This window comes from Rhinichthys klamathensis, unplaced genomic scaffold, assembly GCF_029890125.1.
Source record: "Rhinichthys klamathensis goyatoka isolate OS25496 unplaced genomic scaffold, OSU_Roscu_1.1 h1tg000103l_1, whole genome shotgun sequence".
In the NCBI taxonomy this organism is placed as follows: Eukaryota; Metazoa; Chordata; class Actinopteri; order Cypriniformes; family Leuciscidae; genus Rhinichthys; species Rhinichthys klamathensis.
In genome coordinates, this window is record NW_026606642.1 from 2,194,312 (window position 1) to 2,214,881 (window position 20,570).

The 20,570-nt window shown below is 36.9% G+C and overlaps 4 protein-coding genes across 7 annotated transcripts in view; 3 read left to right on the forward strand and 1 right to left on the reverse strand.

Annotated features, from left to right (window-relative positions):
• The window catches only part of LOC130086912 (SLAM family member 5-like), a 69,499-nt gene extending 67,496 nt beyond the window's left edge, over nt 1–2,003 (forward strand). Inside the window, exons 1-4 of one of the 2 annotated variants that reach the window (XM_056253141.1) lie at nt 218–344; nt 846–1,166; nt 1,325–1,615; nt 1,824–2,003. In XM_056253141.1, the coding sequence (XP_056109116.1) occupies nt 302–344; nt 846–1,166; nt 1,325–1,615; nt 1,824–1,951 (783 nt within the window). In that variant the 5' untranslated portion in view covers nt 218–301 and the 3' untranslated portion in view covers nt 1,952–2,003. Of the gene's footprint in view, nt 1–217; nt 345–845; nt 1,167–1,324; nt 1,616–1,823 lie in introns of those variants that run through there. The other variant, XM_056253142.1, reaches the window with a different exon arrangement.
• The window catches only part of LOC130086927 (ladderlectin-like), a 101,233-nt gene extending 92,676 nt beyond the window's left edge, over nt 1–8,557 (forward strand). Inside the window, exons 4-6 of the mRNA XM_056253168.1 lie at nt 7,888–8,013; nt 8,185–8,296; nt 8,490–8,557. Coding sequence (XP_056109143.1) covers nt 7,888–8,013; nt 8,185–8,296; nt 8,490–8,557 — 306 coding nt within the window. The remainder of the gene's footprint in view (nt 1–7,887; nt 8,014–8,184; nt 8,297–8,489) is intronic.
• LOC130086920 (ladderlectin-like) overlaps nt 1–20,570 on the forward strand; it is a 175,196-nt gene that overhangs the window by 131,305 nt on the left and 23,321 nt on the right. The window contains exon 7 of one of the 2 annotated variants that reach the window (XR_008807269.1): nt 8,608–8,701. The exons of the other annotated variant lie outside the window; for it this stretch is intronic. The gene's annotated coding sequence lies outside the window, so the exon portion shown is untranslated. Of the gene's footprint in view, nt 1–8,607; nt 8,702–20,570 lie in introns of those variants that run through there. 2 annotated transcript variants of the gene reach the window in all.
• Nucleotides 1–20,570, reverse strand: part of LOC130086917 (uncharacterized) — a 181,872-nt gene that overhangs the window by 123,223 nt on the left and 38,079 nt on the right. The gene's annotated exons all lie outside the window — the stretch shown is intronic.

Genomic DNA, 20,570 nt, shown 5'->3' on the forward strand with positions numbered 1-20,570 from the left:
TCAAAATATCAATTATAGGCCTACAATAGAATATTATGGCTGCTCACAAAACAAGCAAACAAAAGCTTGAAAGTTACTGTGTCCGGTCCGCCATCTACAACAGTGAAATACTAATACAGAGGAATATTAATAACCAGAGCAAGAGTAGCAGTGCGTGTGAAGTGAGAGAGAGAATGAGGTGTTGAAATATTATTGGTGGAGGAATCAGACGCAGAAACACTCTCTCACCGTTTAACACTGTCCTGTTAGTTCACTATCTATCTGTCTCTGAAGTGTTCATATATAGAGCTGTTATCTGAGAATGCTTCACATGTGTGTGTTGTTCTGTGTGTCCCGTCTGGCCGGTGAGTTTTAATCATATTCATTTGAACACTTCAGTTCTTGCTTTAGTTTAAATACATACTATTTATAGAGATTTAATATAGAGCCATTTTTTTAATCAGACAGGGGATTTTCCAGATAAAAGATGCTCAAACTAAATTATTATTGTGTTTTGTGAGATCTGTTTTAAACCACAAGAGAAAAATATGACAGGTTCAAAAACCGCAGATCCTGCTCATTATGTTTAATATTATATAAATGTATTGAAAGTGAGTGGCAGAATTATACTTATTTATTACAGCTTGGATGTACAACTTCACACATTTATTTTAATGTACAAGCAGACACAAAACCGTGAAGATCAAATAATTGGTTCACACACATCAATGTATATCACCTTTAATTTTATTTTGTGTTTTTGCTGCTGTTCTTTAATTCACATTTAAGGGTTACAAACGACATCTGAATTCAGGCTTTATTAACATCAGGAGCCTTAATCTGTGTAAAATCTTCATGTTCATCAGGTGTGTTTGGTGATTCAGTGTCAGTGATGGAGGGAGATTCTGTTACTCTAAACACTGATGTTACTGAAATACCTGAAGACGACGAGATACTGTGGAAATATGGAGCTGAAAACACTCTGATAGCCAAAATCAACAAAGAGAACCGAATCTTCTCCACATCTGATGATGTTCCTGATGGGAGATTCAGAGACAGACTGAAACTGGACGATCAAACTGGATCTCTGACCATCACACACACCACAACTGAACATACTGGAGTTTATAGACTAGAGATAAGGGGAGCGAAACTGACATCAAAAACATTCAATGTGTTTGTCTATGGTGAGTAGAGATCATTTGTCCTGTCCTTCAAATATTCTTATTTCTTTTTTTTATATACTGAAATTTTATAATTTGAGATCACAGAAACACTAACTGTGATTACAATAAACACATTGACTGCAAAGTAGGATTGTTGCTTATATTTATTCATATTTCAGCTCGTCTGCCTGTTCCTGTCATCATCAGTGACTCTTCAAACTGTTCATCTTCATCATCATCATGTTCATTGGTGTGTTCATCAGTGTTGAGTGTGTGTGATGCGACTCTCTCCTGGTACGCAAGAATGAGTGTATTGTCCAGCATCAGTGTGTGTGATCTCAGCATCAGTCTCTCTCTACCTCTGGAGGTGGAATATCAGGATAAAAACACCTACAGCTGTGTGCTGAACAATCCCATCAGCAACCAGACCACACATCTGGACATCAACACACTCTGTCACACATGTGCAGGTACACAGCGCTGATGATAATAGTTGATGTCAGCGCTGATATTTATTCACTGGCATTTATTCACTGAATTAATTTGTTAGTTTTATCGAGACTGATAACTTAGGATGACTTAAAGAATGAAGGAGCTTATGTCATCATGTTCTTGTGTCTTTCTGAACAGTTTTGACTTTATTTTTCTTGTGTGGAGCAGAAAACAAGATCTTTACAGAAGGCCACGCCCCCTGTTGTGATTCTGTTGAAGCTGTGCTGCGATTGGTCGTCACTGCGCTGATGGGCGTGGCTTCTGCGGCTGCTGTTGTTCTTCTGGTCAATGACGTCAGATCTACAAGAGGATAACAGGAGAACAGAACAGATGTCATACATATTGTGGCATATAGGCATATTGCCGGTTTAAACTATGCATGGTCTAATTGTTTAGTTAGGGTATTGAAATGCTTCATCCTAAACTCTGAGCTTGATTGTAAAGGGTTTATTACTCGAATCTGGTGTATTGGGCCAGTGAGCCAGTATTTCATTTCATTCGTCACCCATTTTATATTTCTTTGTTAACTGCAGTGTTTTCATTTTTTCTTAAATGTATGTTATGTTGCTGTTTTCATTTTGTTGTAGGCTATGACTGTATGCAGCAACCGCACAAGTGTAAAACTCACCAATAAATGCCTGTAGAATTGGACAGAAAACTGAATATTACTATTTTTTTTAACTGATAAACAGCTATGAATCATAGGCCTATAAATGATAATTTAAGGGTATAATAAAAGAGTCAAAGTTATTCATCATAAACATTATATTACATCTTTAAAGACCGGATCGAAGACTGGAAGATTATTTTACCTTCTGCGTCAGAAAAGCAGCCGGTTTATCATTAACGCAGTTTTTCACGATGAGCTATCACATAGCAACTGAATGCATGAAGTTATTGATGAACAAAACATCCAAAAGTCTTTATTTAATTATGGGAAGTGCTGGGCTCATGTTTTTGGGATGGGATGGACCCCATTGACTTCCGTAGTATTTATGTTTCCCTACTATGCAAGTCAATTGGGTCCATCAACTGGTTACCAACATTCTTCAAAATATCAGCAGAAGAAAGAAATTCATACAGGTTTGAAACAACTTTAGTTTGAGTAAATGATGAGAGAATTTTGAAGTGAACTATTCCTCGTTGCTATGCATGATGTCAACACGCTAACTAACTATGACCACAGTGATTGGCTGATAGGGGAGGAGTCTCTGTCAGTGATAGAAATATTGAGGCATCATTTTGCCATATTCAAATTAATATTTAAAAAACATCCATAGCTACAAGCTCAACCCCGCCCTTTCTCTTAGCTTAAGACTTCTCTCTATTCCTGAGTAAAAGTTTCTCTCAGCAGCTTTGTGAATAAGTTTTAAGAGGAAACTCTTAAATAAGAACTTTTACTGCCATCTAGGAGAACTCTTAGTGATAAGATAAAATGTTAGGGGGATACGGCTACGCAAGACTAGTTAAACAGTAACACATGTTCTAGCAGGTTAAAGTTGCCTTCGTTACTATAGCAACAGTATATCTGTATATAGTCATGGTAAATATATAGGCCTATATTATACTTAAAGTCATTGGCCAGTAAAAAAGTAAAAATGGTAGCACTTTACTTAAAGTGAAAAAAAGAGTTTCATGGAGAGGTGTGCTATTAAATGTTTGGTATAAATAAATAGTTATTTAGAATAGTTATTAATTTAAGCCCACCGGCAACTATAGTTGCCGCAGTGTTTAGTTGTCATTTTCCTTTTTAAAGAATTTTTTTTAGAGTTATCCATGTTTTATTTCTCAATGACATGCAAGCAAACAACCAAATAAAGGATTTCAAGAAAAGAAAAAAAGGTATTCACGTCCTTCCTGTCACGTGAGGCTGTCAACTTCCTACCTCATACTTCCAGGAAGCATGACGAAGGCAAACCCTCCCAAAGAACGGTCATTTTCATGTTACTAATAAGTACTTTTCGTTGACATATATATATCTACATAATCATGAAGGTCTCTAGAATCATCCAAACAAAACAAATCTTACAAGAGATCTATAGTTTTTTGTACACTTAGTCAAAAGTCCAAGCGGCGGTGGGCAAATGCCTTGTAAGTACATATATCATGGGGAAATAGGGTATACTGTGTTAATAGGTTAATAAATCAAGGTTATTGGTCTTGTTTAGTGCATAAACATAGCTTAACCCTTTAAATGACATATCTAGTGTACTGAGATTGTCTTAATGCACTGTTATTTTTTTTATTTAGATGTATTTTTTTCTTTTCTATTTTGATTTATTTATTTTCATTTAACTTATTGATACACAATGCCCTGTTGTTCTGCACTATATTCCACCACTTTAACCCTTGTGCGCTGTTCGTTTGCGGTTTACAGTCGGGCTGTTTGGGGTCTCCAGAGAGATCACAGGCAACATTTTTTTTTTTTTAACAAATGTAATTTTACTCAGTTTATTATTGTTTTTATTCCACATTTGGACATTTTTAATCCACAAAATGTATAAAATATAAATAAATAAATAAATATTTTTTTAAATAGGTTTTTATTTAAAAAAAAAAAACTGCTTTTTATGTAAAATTCACTTTTTACACTTCACTTTTTAAAATTCAATTTCATTCATGGGGATCTTTTGGAAAATACAGTTTTAAAAGCGAAAAATTATCAATTTAACCAGTAGGTGGCTGCAGAGCTCCACTATTTGCTATGTGTCTAACTAAAAGACATCTTTTCACAAGTTTTTGGATTTGGATTCATATCTACATATTATGAAATCACAATAATTACAATAAAAGTTACTTTTCGTCAAAGTTTAGCAGTTTTTGTACTGAAAAAAAAAACGGTCGCGTTTTCATATTCAAGAGATTATTAGCTAGATGCAGCTTTTTTGGGTTTGCATCAAATGTTCTTCGACTTTTATACATAATACATTTGTTTATGAATAAAGATTGATCTGTTGAAAGCAGTTATTTTGAGTTAGATGCCAAATGTTCTCCACCTATTCAAATTTGTCATTGAGGGGGTGCATACAACACATTAGCCCACCGGCAACTATAGTTGCCGCACGTTCAAATACGATTTTCAAGAAAAAAAAAAAAAACCGGGGAAAATAAATGCAGAACATGTTCACATAGGACATTATTAACATGACTATATGCATGAAACCATTCAGAAAAATTTGGGCACAAATGGGTTAAGATATCTATATATCTAGGCCATCTATCATTTCCTTGTTATGTTCAGTAACTTGTGCTTTTATGACATATAGAATTGATTTCCTCAAAGTGACGCTCCCTAAACATGATACGGAACAAAAGGAACTGTGATTGGTTGTGCTACATGTCGGTCAAGCGTCCTCTTGGGTGGACAAATGACCCATTTACTCAAAAACTATATGTATACTGATAAATGAGTCATTTTCACTGTCACTGTTGTGTGTTGTGTGTTGTGTATGAAGTATTGGAGTCTATGTGTTCGGTTGGGTGCCTCGTTATATTGTGTAGATATGTAGTCTTATACTGTGTTTTTTACTTGCATGTTTTAAGTAAACCATGCACTTTAAAAGCATGGCTTATTTCAGTGCTACATTGTTTGAGTAAAATTTACAAACAAAGATAGAGTGAAATGTACTTTAAACAGAGTATTGCAAAGTAAACTTCAAATGAGCAAGTAGAAATTACTCCACAAACTCTAACTGGCCAAGGTAAATTTATGCTCTTTATTAATTTGACCTAACTTAGTTAATTCCATACATGTGACATTTACTAAAAATATGAGCGCAAAAACTTGCAAAAAAAAATGTAAGTAGAATTTTTTTCAGTGAAGAACTAGACCTTGAACACTGGTACACTCGCACACAAACAGGAACTCAAGACACAAAAATACATTTGAACGTCTGATCTCTCTTAATTGTTGCTATAAATCTATTACTAATACACCAGAAATGATCAAGTTTGATCTTTGCTCAGGACACCCGGATGTTATTGCCTGATATTATGTGTATAAATATGATCCATCTTCATTCAATAGATATGATAATCTTATGTTGTTACACAGGCTCTGGCGCTTCTCCAAATCTTCCTCTGAGACTCAGAAGGCAACCATTTGAAAATCAAAGTGAGTTCTGAATAAATGTTCTACCTGAAGTATTTTTGTGCTTTGTGTTTAAATGCATTGAGGATCGCAGTATGCAGCATATGAGTGCATGCAGACATTTCACTTTTCCTGCTTATTAATTTCAGGTTCATCATGGCAATGCTGAAAAGTTGTCTGCTTCTGTGCATTATCTTCTCCATGGGGAATACAGAAGGTAACCAAGACCTTTATTTGTAAAAACCCTTGCTATTTAAAGACATTTTGGAAATGTAGAATATTCCATTGACTAATATCTGCATGATTAATAAGGGGTTTACAGTGTATAAAGTACACATATTTTCAGCACATAATAAAAAAAACATCAAATGAAAACAATTTTTGCAGTGAATGTTACAAAAATTGCTAATGGACTGGATGCAGTTGGTTTTGCCACAAGATGCCCCGCTACATGGATCAAATATGGACTCCGATGCTACAAGTTCTTTTAAAATACAGATGTAAAGACATGTATGTACACATTAAGTGCATTGTATCAAATTATTAATTTAAACTGATAAAAAATATTCTCTGGTGAAGAAAATGCTACAGAAAAAAAACGAATGTAATTTCTACATGGAAAAGTTAGTTCAGGCAAGACAAAACAAAGTCAATTATATATTAGTACTCAATTCAAGCGTGTAGAAATTGCGTAAATATCAACGATATAAAATGAAGTAAAACCTATGCAACTTTTATTAGGTGTTCCCATCATGCACTTAAATAATTAATAAGTTTGAAGTTTTCCAGCTGCATTTACACCGTTTTATCATCAGTTTTGTTGTCAGGTTTAGTAACTTGGCATTTTGTGACATCTGGATTAATTTTCTACTCAAAATGACACAATCACTCAAAAACGATCTATTGAATGTTAACGGCATTGTGTATTGTGTACCACGTATTGGGGTGTTCAGGTGCCATGTTACTTCTATTATATAGATACAGTATGTTGTCTATTCAATATCTATTGTATTATTTATTTAGACGTTTCTAAGTAAAGCATACACTGTAAACTTGTAGTTTAATTCAGTGTTATATTGTATAAAGTTAATTTTGTTAAATTTACAAAAGTTTAAGTAGATGTACTTAATTCTATATGTGAAATTAAATATTATTAAGTAATATTTATGTAGGCTAAGTACTTCAATTAAATGTTAAGTGAATTAATTTAATTTAATTTAAAGGTAATTTAAAGGTGCTATATGTAACTTTTCTACTAAAATGAATCCTTTTTTTTATTGCCTGTGTGTGAAGGGGTTGTAATCACACATTACAATGATCCACTTGTCGAGTTTTGCTTTTACCTCTGAAGGCCAGTATTCCTATTTCTATGTGAAGGCTCCGGGTCAGATTTACCGCGCGAAATCCATCGGATGTGACGAGCATGCACGCTCCCGAACGGCAATCCGGTAGGGGGCGTCCCCAAGGCCCGCCACTCTAGCGTTCGGGCAAGGGTCCCCCTGGGACATCCTCCCCCAAATTTGAGCTCTCTGGGTCTTTGCGTTCCAGAGATACGAGCGATTTACTTCTGAGATCGTGACGTCACCGGCGTCCGCAATTTTGCAGCGCGCCCGATGGTTTTCTGCTAATATCTCCGCGAAAACACCACCAAAAAAGATGGAACTTATATGGTTCTTTTCAGCTCGACTAGATGGTTCGCCGTCAAGTATTCGCCGAGATATTTGCGTAATAGACGGTATTGTCTATGAGTTTGAGCACGAGCGCTCTTGTAAAAATTGGTTGCAATCTGAAACATCACCGCTAGAGGCCGCTAAAAGTTCCATAGAGCACCTTTAAAAGTCAAACTAATTCTAAGCCCAATAGTAAGTAGATGTTACTTGATAATAACACTTGTACAGAGCAGTAGCAGTCAAATTAACTTAAAATGTGTCTTATTAACATAAAAATTGTTAAGGGTTTTATCAAGTAAATCTTATCTTTTTTTTCAGTGATATTAGTTAAAGAAACTTACTTTAAAGTGGGAATGTTATTTTTTAAAGTAGAACTTTATTTTCTCCAAATAAACAGAAAACTTGTACTGAGCAAATAATCAATCAGACTTTGCTTTATGCTAAAAAATAATTGATTTTGTATTGACAATGAAAAACTCTGTCTCTTTAGAGAAACTGTCACAGTCATGGTGCGAATCTCGCATCTGTGCGTAATAAACTGGAACATGATTTCCTGATGAGTCTGTTGCCTTCTCCTTCCACACGTTCTTGGATTGGTGGTCATGATGCTGTACACGTAAGTTCAATTGTGTGTCCTAAAGAGACCTATTTGTCTAAACTAACATTTCTGCTTTAAAGGCAAAGTTTCTAATGAAGATGGTTTGACTTCAAATCTGAACTTAATTGGCTTCTTCCTGAAGTCTGACAACAGTAGTGCACTCTTTTATTTACTCTCTTCGCTCTTTAGGATGGACACTGGTTGTGGAGTGATGGAACTGTGTTTTTGTATTCCCACTGGTGCTCTGGAGAACCTAACAATATTGGTGTTCCCGAGGACTGTTTGGAGATCAACCTTTATTGTAAGAATGCAGTCTGTTTAAAAAAAAAATACTTTCAGTTATAATTTACAATCCAATTTCACATCATACAGTAACATAAAATGACTCATTGGGATTTCACAAAGTGCCTAAAGTTGAACGATCTATTTTATTTAGATTCTAACAATATCACTGTAATGATCAGAATAACTTATTTCATTATTCCACCTTACAGCTGACCGTTGCTGGAACGACATGCCCTGTTCATACTCAATGTCCTACATCTGTGCTAAGGATGTATGACCGTCCTCCTGATTCACTGTTATGATTCAACTACATTTTTCCAATATTACAAAAATGTTATTCTGAAATCAAATCTCTTCTAAACTTTAATCTATTTTCCATAACTTCTATGAAACACTCAAATTAATAAAAACATTGAAAAAGAAAATGGTGCATTGTGGACAAACAAATTCGAGTATTTCAAAATATAATATTGTGTTGCAAGGTTTGAGGATATGGTTATTAGAATGATGAATGATGGCATCATCGGGGGGGGGGGGTTTAAGATGGACTCTTGCTTCATCATTGGCAAAGAACATGTTTGTTTTCTGAATTATAAGCAAATATGGAACTCATCCAGGGCCTTTTTTGTTTTCTGTGTTTTAAAATATATTTTTTTCGGTGTGACAAACCTCTGCAAACAAATCAGGGATTGAGTGAACTATTTGAATGAATCAAACTGAATCATGAACAATTTCAGACCATTTTCTAATCCTGTTTAATTAGATCAATATGATTCATTCACTATTCTGGCATTGCTAGTTCTGATTGACTCTAAACAGATAGAAAACACAAAGGACATGAGCATAAAAAAATATTCTCGAGTTGAAAGTAATCTCCCATATCAGAGAAGGATTTATCAGCAATATTTTACTGGGACACAGTGTGAATTTAAAAAAGGGTCCAGCGACGCCCCCAGATCTATATCACAAAATTTGAAAACTATGAAAATCATTTAATTTCAGCGATCTGCATCAAAATGGTATTTTCAAGGCAGAAAATTGGTTTTGGATAGGCCTATTTTTATTTGATTCAACCAGTTTTAATAAAATACTTCAATTTATTTGTACATGGTCATCAGTTAAATTTACACTTGCACAATTATTTTGCCAATTTATGATGTTCGAAATGTGGGTGATTTCAGTGAGCAAACATATGAGTTAGTACATGCAAGTGAATCAGTGAATCGATTCTTGCATCCAAAAACATGTTCGTTCATGAACCAAATAATTGCCGTCAGCATGCCAACATTAGGCTTGTTTGAGACATAGACAGTATAAGAAGTGGACAGAGCCATCTCATCGGAACTCAGTTGAGACAATTGAAGCCCATTTTTAGCGATTTTTTTAGCACTTCCGTTCCTGACGCGTAGACTCAAACCGACTCAGACTAAGCTTGAGGACGTGAGCAACCTGTCTGACAGACGTTAATCTTCTAGTAGCTGTGCGTGAAAACTGCCAACGTAAATCTTGCAGAGACGGCGAGCTTGAGCAAAGAGTTCTTTGGCGTGAGTATTTTGCATAGTATTTATTTTAAAATGTAATGCCAGTACGTTATCTATGGGCTTCTCCCTTGACGCCCCCCCGATTGCCTGCAAGCTTCTCCTCCTGTCTGTACGGTAATTTATGTACTGTGCGACAGAGAGTCGAGTGGTTATGACGCAATCGTTAGCCTATTTTTACAAAAACTGTTTCTACGGGGCCATAACGTAGAAGGTAATGGACCCATTTATACATTATCGTGTGTCTTTAGAAATAAATAATGGATAAATTGAGTCTTTAAATGCCTCAGATGTAAAGTTATTCACTGTTAAAGTGACACCAAAATGAATGGGAGTCAATGGAATACTAACGCAAGTGAAGTTCTGCTACAAGATGGCGGCACGCTGTAACAAACTTGGCTTGCAACTTAAGTAAGTAAGCCAGTAGTCACTTAAGAGTTCAGGGCACACACAAGGCATGAATGAATAAAGGGAAGAACTGTATCAATGCTTGAAATCAGACAAAGAAAGGCATAAACATATTACCCAACAAAGTATATCGATAACACAGCAATCAAATCAAGAAAAATAACACTTATCCCAAAGTCCTTGATCAAATAGTCCATGTGTGAGGAGTATTGTCCGGGTTTATGAATCCTTAGTCCTTGCGCCCCAGAAATGAACCACAAATATCCAGCAAAAACGATTATAATCCTCCAAATGTGATGCACAGGCAAAAATACCAAAAACAACCCAAGTCTTCTCTTTAACCTCGATGGGTCATTAATCCATAAATGTCCCCCAAAGAGAAGGCCAAAAAAGCACCCATATCTTTGGTTCAAAACAGGTATATCTTCCTTCCCCTCCCCAAATGGCTTCCTCCTATAAGGTGCCCTCCTATCAAAATAAAAGTCCATTTTGCCAACTACAGGATGTTTCTGCAACAAACATAAAAGTCCCACATACAAAAGACAGAACTTCAACTAGGGCCTGAAATCACTTAAATCATACCTTTACTTATTTTACAATGCTTTATCCACCTTCACATTTGTAAAATAAAGTATTACTAAAATAGTGTATTTTTCTTAGCCCTAATATAGAAGTGTCACAACGCGGCTGATGGATTACCCCCTTGGTTTGAGCAGATCCGATCACCGGTGATCAGCGCGAGATGCATGCCGGTCAGAAATGTGTCCGAGAGCGGTCCGCCTTGCTCTGATGTCAAAACACTCTTGCGATGGCGAGGGGGATTCTGCAGTTGATGTATTGTTCTCTTTTAAAATGTTTCACGAGTTCACACTTACAAATAAGTCAGATAGAATACATGCGTATTTGGCGTGCTGTCCGAGGAGAGGGTATTTGGCCCAAACCCAGAGTACTCCCCCCGTATTCCTGGCTGTGAAAGAGTAAGCCAAGAGTGAGGAGTCGGGGAGGTATGCTGAAAAACTGTCAAGGAATGTTAGGTGAGTTGACAGAGTAAATATTTCAGCCGTATTTCAGCCGACCAATAAAAGAAGTGTTTTTAATACAAAAAAAAAGTCAACCTTCAAATAATTATGTTCAGCTATGCAGTCAATAGTCAATACTTGGTCGGGAATCGTTTTGCAGAAATGACTGCTTCAATGCGGCGTGGCATGGAGGCAATCAGCCTGTGGCACTGCTGAGGTGTTATGGAGGCCCAGGATGCTTCGATAGTGGCCTTAAGCTCATCCAGAGTGTTGGGTCTTGCGTCTCTCAACTTTCTCTTCACAATATCCCACAGATTCTCTATGGGGTTCAGGTCAGGAGAGTTGGCAGGGCAATTGAGCACAGTAATACCATGGTCAGTAAACCATTTACCAGTGGTTTTGGCACTGTAAACAGGTGCCAGGTCGTGCTGAAAAACGAAATCTTCATCTCCATAAAGCTTTTCAGCAGATGGAAGCATGAAGTGCTCCAAAATCTCCTGATAGCTAGCTGCATTGAGCCTGCCCTTGATAAAACACAGTGCACCAACACCAGCAGCTGACATGGCACCCCAGACCATCACTGACTGTGGGTACTTGACACTGGACTTCAGGCATTTTGGCATTTCCTTCTCCCCAGTCTGCCTCCAGACTCTGGCACCTTGATTTCCGAATGACATGCAAAACTGAGCAACAGTACAGTGCGGCTTCTCTGTAGCCCAGGTCAGGCGCTTCTGCCGCTGTTTCTGGTTCAAAAGTGGCTTGACCTGGGGAATGCGGCACCTGTAGCCCATTTCCTGCACACGCCTGTGCACGGTGGCTCTGGATGTTTCTACTCCAGACTCAGTCCACTGCTTCCGCAGGTCCCCCAAGGTCTGGAATCGGTCCTTCTCCACAATCTTCCTCAGGGTCCGGTCACCTCTTCTCGTTGTGCAGCATTTTTTGCCACACTTTTTCCTTCCCACAGACTTCCCACTAAGGTGCCTTGATGCAGCACTCTGGGAACAGCCTATTTGTTCAGAAATTTCTTTCTGTCTTACCCTCTTGCTTGAGGGTGTCAATGATGGCCTTCTGGACAGCAGTCAGGTCGGCAGTCTTACCCATGATTGCGGTTTTGAGTAATGAAACAGGTTGGGAGTTTTTAAAAGTCTCAGGAATCTTTTGCAGGTGTTTAGAGTTAATTAGTTGATTCAGATGATTAGGTTAATAGCTCGTTTAGAGACCCTTTTCATGATATGCTAGTTTTTTGAGACAGGAATTTTGGGTTTTCATGAGCTGTATGCCAAAATCATCAGTATTAAAACAATAAAAGACCTGAAATATTTTAGTTGGTGTGCAATGAATCTAAAATATATGAAAGTTAAATTTTTATCATTACATTATGGAAAATAATGAACTTTATCACAATATGCTAATTTTTTGAGAAGGACCTGTATATGCTTCCTCTCGTGCTGATGGGGTAGACATGGTAATTGTTTGATGACAAGTTGATTGGAATGATTATTTGAACGTGCTCCTCCCGAACTTTGTTTATAAAACATCATTTGATTTTAAAACTCTGATATTATGGAGGGGTTTTTTATATGTAGTATAAAGTATGTGGGAATATTCCCAAACTCTCTGACAGTGCAACCTCTATATGGGTTATTTAATAATTGTCATATTTATATTAAATATATATATATATATATATATATATATATATATATATATATATATATTTAATATAAATATGACAATTATTATATATATATATAAACATGTCTGTAATTAAAGTAAAAATGATTGATAAACACATCTTTCGAATGGAATTAAATAACAGTAATTTGGGTGTCTTGTTCATTATATTTATTTTTCATATAAAAGCAACAGAACTTAAATTACATCCAGTTTATTAGCAACATGGCGCATGAGCGTGAATCCCGTGCTATCAATCTTTGATCTCACAGGTGTCAGATCCACTACGAGAAGAGAAAACTGTTCCTGCGTCTCAGTGTCCATACTATCCATCCTAAACAGTATGTGAGATTAGAATAAGTCTGTCCCAAAGCATAGTATGTTGAAAAGAGTGTGCCAGAAGTCCCCGGATGGTCTACTATTTCCAGTCGATTTTCAAAGTGTGGATCCGCGCTCACTATGGGTGCTTCTCATTTTTTATTTTTGCAGCCTCGCTTCCTTTCCTCGTGTCTCAGCTCCATCTCCTGTAGGATGCGAGGGAAGAAAAGGAGGACGAAGGAATCGAAGTGTGGCAAAGTGTGTGAGGGCAGCTCTATTATATATGGAGTTGGGCGGAGCAATAAATTATACCCACGCTCAAAACTCCGGTTGATATTATTTCCGACTACACCACCTGAGGAATTTCACCCCAAGAATTTAGCAACCTCTAACTGAAAGGCACACGCAGATTCTAATCATAGAGGGAATCAGAGACAATGGTAATCGTACGAAAAAATTTTTTAATTGTTAGAAGACACAATAGTTATAAAAGGCGTTGACCAGCAAACACTCATCTATTTGTTAGATTCTACCGTGGGCAGCAGAAGAACCTGGGCTTACCAACAGGGGCAGCCTCAAGATATCACCCTTTTGAAAATCACTCTATTCACAGTGCACACACAGAAACTCATGTCAGAGAAGACCACGACACACAGTGAGGATGCCACCACCAAAAGGTCACTCGTCTGCCCCCCGGGTGCCCAGGTCCTGCCAACAAACGAATTAAAAATACATTAAGAGAGCATTGATATGCAAATAAAACAAAATACAACTATATAATGAATTAATTAATACAATTCCAAGAAGGAACCAACCACTTGGTCCCAACCCAGTCGTCACAAAACCCGAAAGAAAATAAGACACCATATAAACTCAAATTAAATAAAGAGTCTCTAAACAAATGGTCAAATCAATTCGGCAGTGTAGCTCAACCAAATAATGTTTTGATGAAAGCAATACATGAATTCACTAATCACAATTAAATTAAAACCAAAAATACAAATTCAAAACTTACTTAACCATTGAAATCAATTAAAGAAAGAAACAAAAAAAGAAACAAAAAAACTCCAGCATATAACTAAATCACTGAGCCTAAGCACATAAAGTTTACTTTAAAACAACATGAAAGCTCATGGGAAGCGTATCAGTCCCGTGCTAGACGTGGGATAATCAACGGAAACAGAACAGCAGTCTGTGATGGAGCACAAAGCAAACAGCACATGATGAAGCACAGAGCATATAATACTCATTCGGAACGCCGCTATTGCCCTTAGCGCGTGCCTAAAAACAAAACAGAAGGTGTTACACTGCGATTCGTTCACCCTTGGCTTCACGCTCGAGCAATATACTCACAGCAAAACATGCTGTCCCAGGATCACTATCCCAAACTATGTGGTGGATGGAGCCAAATGTCGATCTTACACTACATGAAGCATACCGATTAGTCAGATACCCACTCAAAGCAACCCAAAGCACCGTCGCACACAACCGCTTCCCTTACCGGTTTCAATTGTCCACATTCAACTCTCCAGGAAGCACACATTCAGTAGACAGCACAGCCAGTGGATAAGCAACTTCAGCGGTCTTTACGAGCAAAACATTCAACACTGCACTCCGGTGTGGTGAATAATACGGTCACTCATTGTGAAAAGTCCGGGCGTAGGACCCCATTAGTATGCAGTAGTATGCCTGATCTGAATCTGTTCTCGCGATAACTTGTAGCTAACGTGAGCTGTTTTAGTGCTATTATGTGGTAGCTTTATGTAGAACTCCATTGCTATATGCAAGGTAAGATTAAATTAAATTGCATATTGTACATGTAAATTGTGTATATTCTATAGCTAATATTTCAAATCTCAAGTTGCGTCAATAGCATGCAGAGGAGAAAGACCGCGAAATTTAAAAAATACTACTGTTATTGTGTATGAAATGTAGTTTTAAGAGTTTTTCAGTCGACAATGTAGTTATTTCAATCTCAAATATGTTGTTTGTTTATACAGATAGCGCCTATTTAAAAATTTGATCTGACGTTTTCGGAGATGTGAGATACATGGGATCACCGGGGGCTCAGCGCTCATGTACCCCGCCTGGTCCAGCCCACCTCGGCTAGTGCTACTGACGTTTGCCGCTGGCTTATGTCTCTAGTCTAGTGGTTAAACATGACATACAATTCGTTTTGTGTAGGCTATCTTTAACGGACGATCTTTGATCTCATTAATCTATAATTTGTTCCCTGGTAAATCGTTTTGGCTGTATGTTGTCTTGAAAGAAATCAAGCATCACTGACAAAGGCTCAAAAGAGACCATGACTTTCTAAACAATCTTTTAAAAACAGATTGTATGATTTGTAACCAGGCACCAAAGCGATTACCTATAAAACTTGCTTTGAACCAATCGGATTGCTTGGGTCCTACACCCGGACTATTCACAACGAGTGACCGTATTATTCACCACACCAGCAAAGAAAGCAGCAGGGCGCGCGGATGACGTCACGGCCCCGGAAAGTGACTCACATCAATGAACTGGTAGCCTGTGCTCTTATTCGCAACAGATGCCAGGCCATAGGCCAAACCTTAAACAAGTGGGAGGGGTGATAACCCATCCTGCGAGTAGGAGGTCTCTGCGGAACAAAAGTGGGTGTTTCTAAATTTGTGGGTGTTTTCACACTGGTGGGTGTATATAAATCATGCAATGAAAATGATTATATGATTATTGCGTTAGATCACTGACAGGCTGTCAGTCTGTTATCCTGGCATTGCACAATAATCTTAGTGCAGAATAAAAGTAGAGTTAGTATTAGGCAATTATTTCAATACCTTTATTATATAATAAACTACACCTCACTAAAATATGATCACAGCTAGTGTGGGTGAACTGAAAGTGGTTAGTTCCTGTTAGGGTGGATCCACAAAAACACAAGTCCTGGGACAATACAGTCTGTTTCCAGAGATTTCCTGTGTTGTATAATCTACAGCGCTCAAAGAAAATGGTTCGTGTTGTTTTGAACTCCTATGTTTGTGGCAAGTGGTTGGTAAGTTATACTGTTTTATATATTTTTTATATTAGTGCTTTTACTGTTCATGCTTTAGTTTTTAGTACAAGTATTTTATCTCCGGAGCTGAGCTGGACACTGTTATTTTTGTGGAGCTCAACTTTAAGCTTTCCCATTTATTTGTCTGTTGGACAAATTTTCATGTAATTTTGTCTGCATGGGACATTTGCATTTTTCTTCAGGGGTGTTTGCAGGTAGAGATGCAGATCGTTTCAGTGATGGAGGGAGATTCAGTCTCTCTAAACTCTGGTCTTACTGAAATGAGGGATGATAATGTGATTCATTGGAGGTTTGGAACTGAAAACACTGTAATAGTTATGGTAAATGGACTGCATTTTTATAGCGCTTTCACAGACCCAATGGCCACCAAAGCGCTTTACATTCTGCCTCACATTCACCCATTCACTCACTCATTCATACACCGACGGCGGTGTCAGCCATGCAAGGCGCCATCCAGCTCGTCGGGAGCAGCTGGGGTTAGGTGTCTTGCTCATGGACACCTCGACACTTGGTCAGGTGGAACCGGGTATTGAACCACCAACCTTCCGGTTTGTAGACAACCCACATGAACCACTGAACCACTGCCGCCCAGTTGAAATCAATAACCGACAGCATCACTGTAGGCCCATTTGATGATGTTCCTGATGGGAGATTCAGAGACAGACTGAAGCTGGACGATCAAACTGGATATCTGATCATCACAAACACCACAACTGAACATACTGGAGATCAGTGGAGCAAAAATAACATCAAAAACATTCAGTGTTTCTGTCTATGGTGAGTAGAGATCATTTGTCTTTTATGCTTGTTTTATATTAACATATTGAATTGTTAAATAATTTTAAAGTTTGAGGTAACAGACTGTAAAAACCCTCAATACACTAGACTAGCACACAATTCACAACACCTAAACTAGACTGAATGTTCATGTTTCTCTTTAAATTCAAATTAGCTTTATTGGCATGAATGTGTAAAATACCACAATATTGCCAAAGCAATAGACATATACAAACATATAGATAAATAAAAAGTGAACAATAAAAAATAGAAATAAAAAAAAACAATTACTAAAATATCAAACAATCAAAATAATAGTTATTTGAACATTTGTACAATTATTTATCCATCTGAGGTTCCACTGGTTGTCCTCATTTCATGGCATGAGGAAACATATTTTGCAGCAATTATTTCACATTTGGGCATTTCTCCTAGTAAATATGGGATTTTCTGTGTGTCTGATATGGATTCGAATTCAGGGTATATTTGGGAAATGTTTGGGAAGTGTTTTTGTCTTAGTGTATTATATTTGGGGCATGAGGTTAGAAAGTGCAGCTCTGTCTCGACCTGTCCCCAGTCGCACTGGGAGCAGAGTCTCTCCTCTAGTGGGAGCCAGCTCTGTCTGTGCTCTTCTATGGCCAGCCTGTGTTCACTCAGTCTGTATGTTGTCAACATTTTTCTTAGTTTAGGACATTTTATTGTACTCAGGTAATTTGCCAGTGTGAATTCTCTTTTTAGGCTCAGATAAAATTGTAATTTACTTTGTGTTTTGGTCGTTTCTTTCCAGTATTCAATATATTTTTCTTTCTGCTTGTTGATAATTTGGTTTGGTCTTGAGTTGGCGTTGCTGTCCTGAGGCTGTCTTTATATCTCTCATCTTTTCTACCTCTGGAGGTGGAATATCAAGATAAAAACACCTACAGCTGTGTGCTGAACAATCCCATCAGCAACCAGACCACACATGTGGACATCAACACACTCTGCCACACATGTGCAGGTACAGCAGCACTGATGATATATGTGTGTGTTTACTGACCTGATCTCTGTCTTCTGTTGTAGATCAGACACATTCACTTACATTAATGACTATCTCTCTTTTACTCTTCTCTTCCTCCTCCTCCTTCTCATCCTCCAGTCTCAGTGTCTCTGATAGTGTTGATCTCTGCTGGATCTCTGATGATTGTTACTGTAGTCGTGATCTTCTGCATCTGCAGGAAATGTAGAAAAACTGATCAAGACAAGAGTTTTAAACAAGTATTATTACAAGTAATACTAAAAACGTATATGTATATAGCCCTAATGGACCTTAGTCAGGTTAGATACCATGCAGATTGAAACAAGGCTGTGAAGGATAGAAGTGAAGTCTTTACAGCACGCACTGTATGAAGGTCCTAGATCACGTCATTTTCACAACTTGCATGCCTTTAAATCTGTTTCATGGAGTTTTGTAAACTGAAAGTTTTTTTTGTCTAACAAAAAAGGAAATTAATGTAACAAAAATGAATTATTTTAATTTTATTTTTTAAATACAAATTCAAATTAGCTTTTAAACTAGCTTTAAACATCAAACTAGCTTTAATAAGGCGATATTTACACAAATCAGAAAATATTTTTCATGACATTTGAAATTGGTATTATTTGAAAATTGGTATTACTGTCATATGTCATTATTAGTATTTGATTTCTGACAGCCTCTAAACACTTCAAGTATGTCATTAATATCCACTGTAATATATTTTTAAATATTTGCATGTCTAAATGAAGTATATCGATGAGATGTCACAATGTTTGATGGCATTTCCTGAAGATGCTTCACATTAAGAGTAAGGAGCTGGACCTGATCATTTATTAGAAAAAACTGAACTCAAACTTAATGTCATTTAATGGTTTCAAATGTTGTATTATAATTATCTTGTGTTTTGTATAGAGTGTTAAAGAGGATGAAGTGATGTACGCAGATGTCAGACGATGTCTTCAGTCAGTTCAAGATCCAGCTGTGTATCACTTTCACCAGGAGTCTGTGTTTGAGATTTGGGATTGGTGAGAATAACCAGAATATTAACATTATCCTGTATATAAAAGTGCATTTTTATTTTCAGCAAGATATTTTTTAGTTTTGCTCTAGATTTACCCTGTATGACCATCCTAAAAACTGAAGTGACATTCAGAGAAGGATTAATAAAATAAAATACAATTTAAGAAAAATGCGCCTAATATTATCGCAGATGTGAGTAAAAACAGCATTGCTCAGTGTATGAAACAGGGCTACTCACCAGCTGACCAGTCATTTTGTTTTTTAATGCTAGCAATGCTGTCACATGTTATGTTTCATTGTATCTTTGTTCATGTTCATGAGTTTCCTTTCAGTTTAGTTCTCATTGCTCAGCTAAACAGATACTTTATCAATCTGGACTTAAAGTAGTCACATAATCTGCAGTATTGAAAATATGTTAATTAGAAGACAACAGTGTCACATTAACAGATTCATTTCTTGGCAGATTCTGCGGTTCTTTTCAACCCAATAACATTAGAAAATGTATCATTTTTATGAGTTGTATGACATTGTATGACTTGAATTGTATTACATTTTGCACATTTGCCACATAAAATAGTACAAATGAAATGAGTGAAATGAGCTGCTAACCTCCACACAACATTAACTAACCCACAACCAACCTTTTATACGCTTCTTATACTCTGCTAAATCAATAAATGTGATTTTGATGTTGTTGGGTTCTCATCTGAAAGACAACAAGAAATCACAGGTTGTAAAATGAGAAACAAACAGTGTTGTTTGCGGTTACAGAACCTCCGGAAATCAGCACATCTGTCATCTATGAATGAGATTCTTCTTATTTTCCACTGGAATGATTTTGCTGTGATTTCTATTTGGTAAGTGGGAACTGGGAACGGTGTAGATCTTGTATGTGTACAATTTTAAAATGTATCAAAACATTTAAAAATAAGATGAGAAGGACATAGATAAGATAAAGTGCAATCAGTCGGACGTACAGTGTGATTTGAGTCTGGATTTGAATGTGACTATGAGCACATCTGATGTGATCGTACTCTCCTTGCTTTGAGTTAACCCTTGGTATTACTAACTGACTTGATCCTGATGATATGAGGGATCAGTTTATTTTCAGTCGGTTTATATTCAGTGAGAATATCTGCAATGTATTGAGGTCCTGGGCCATTGAGTGATTTATAAACAAGAAACAGTACTTTAAAATACGGATGGTTTGTTAATGGTGTATAAAGTATATAGGCAGCTGTGGTTGTCAGAATAATTCTGTAAAAAATACAGTAAAAATGTACAACCTGTAAATTCTACAGTATAAAACTGTAATTAAAGACAATCACAGTTTATAACCAGTAAATCCAACATTGCACACTGCTACTAAAATCTATTTTGTACCTTTAACATATACTGACAATAATGCAGGAGGTGAAAGAGGAAGCCTCATGAAGAAGTTCATCACAAGTAGCTTTTCAACAAGCTGA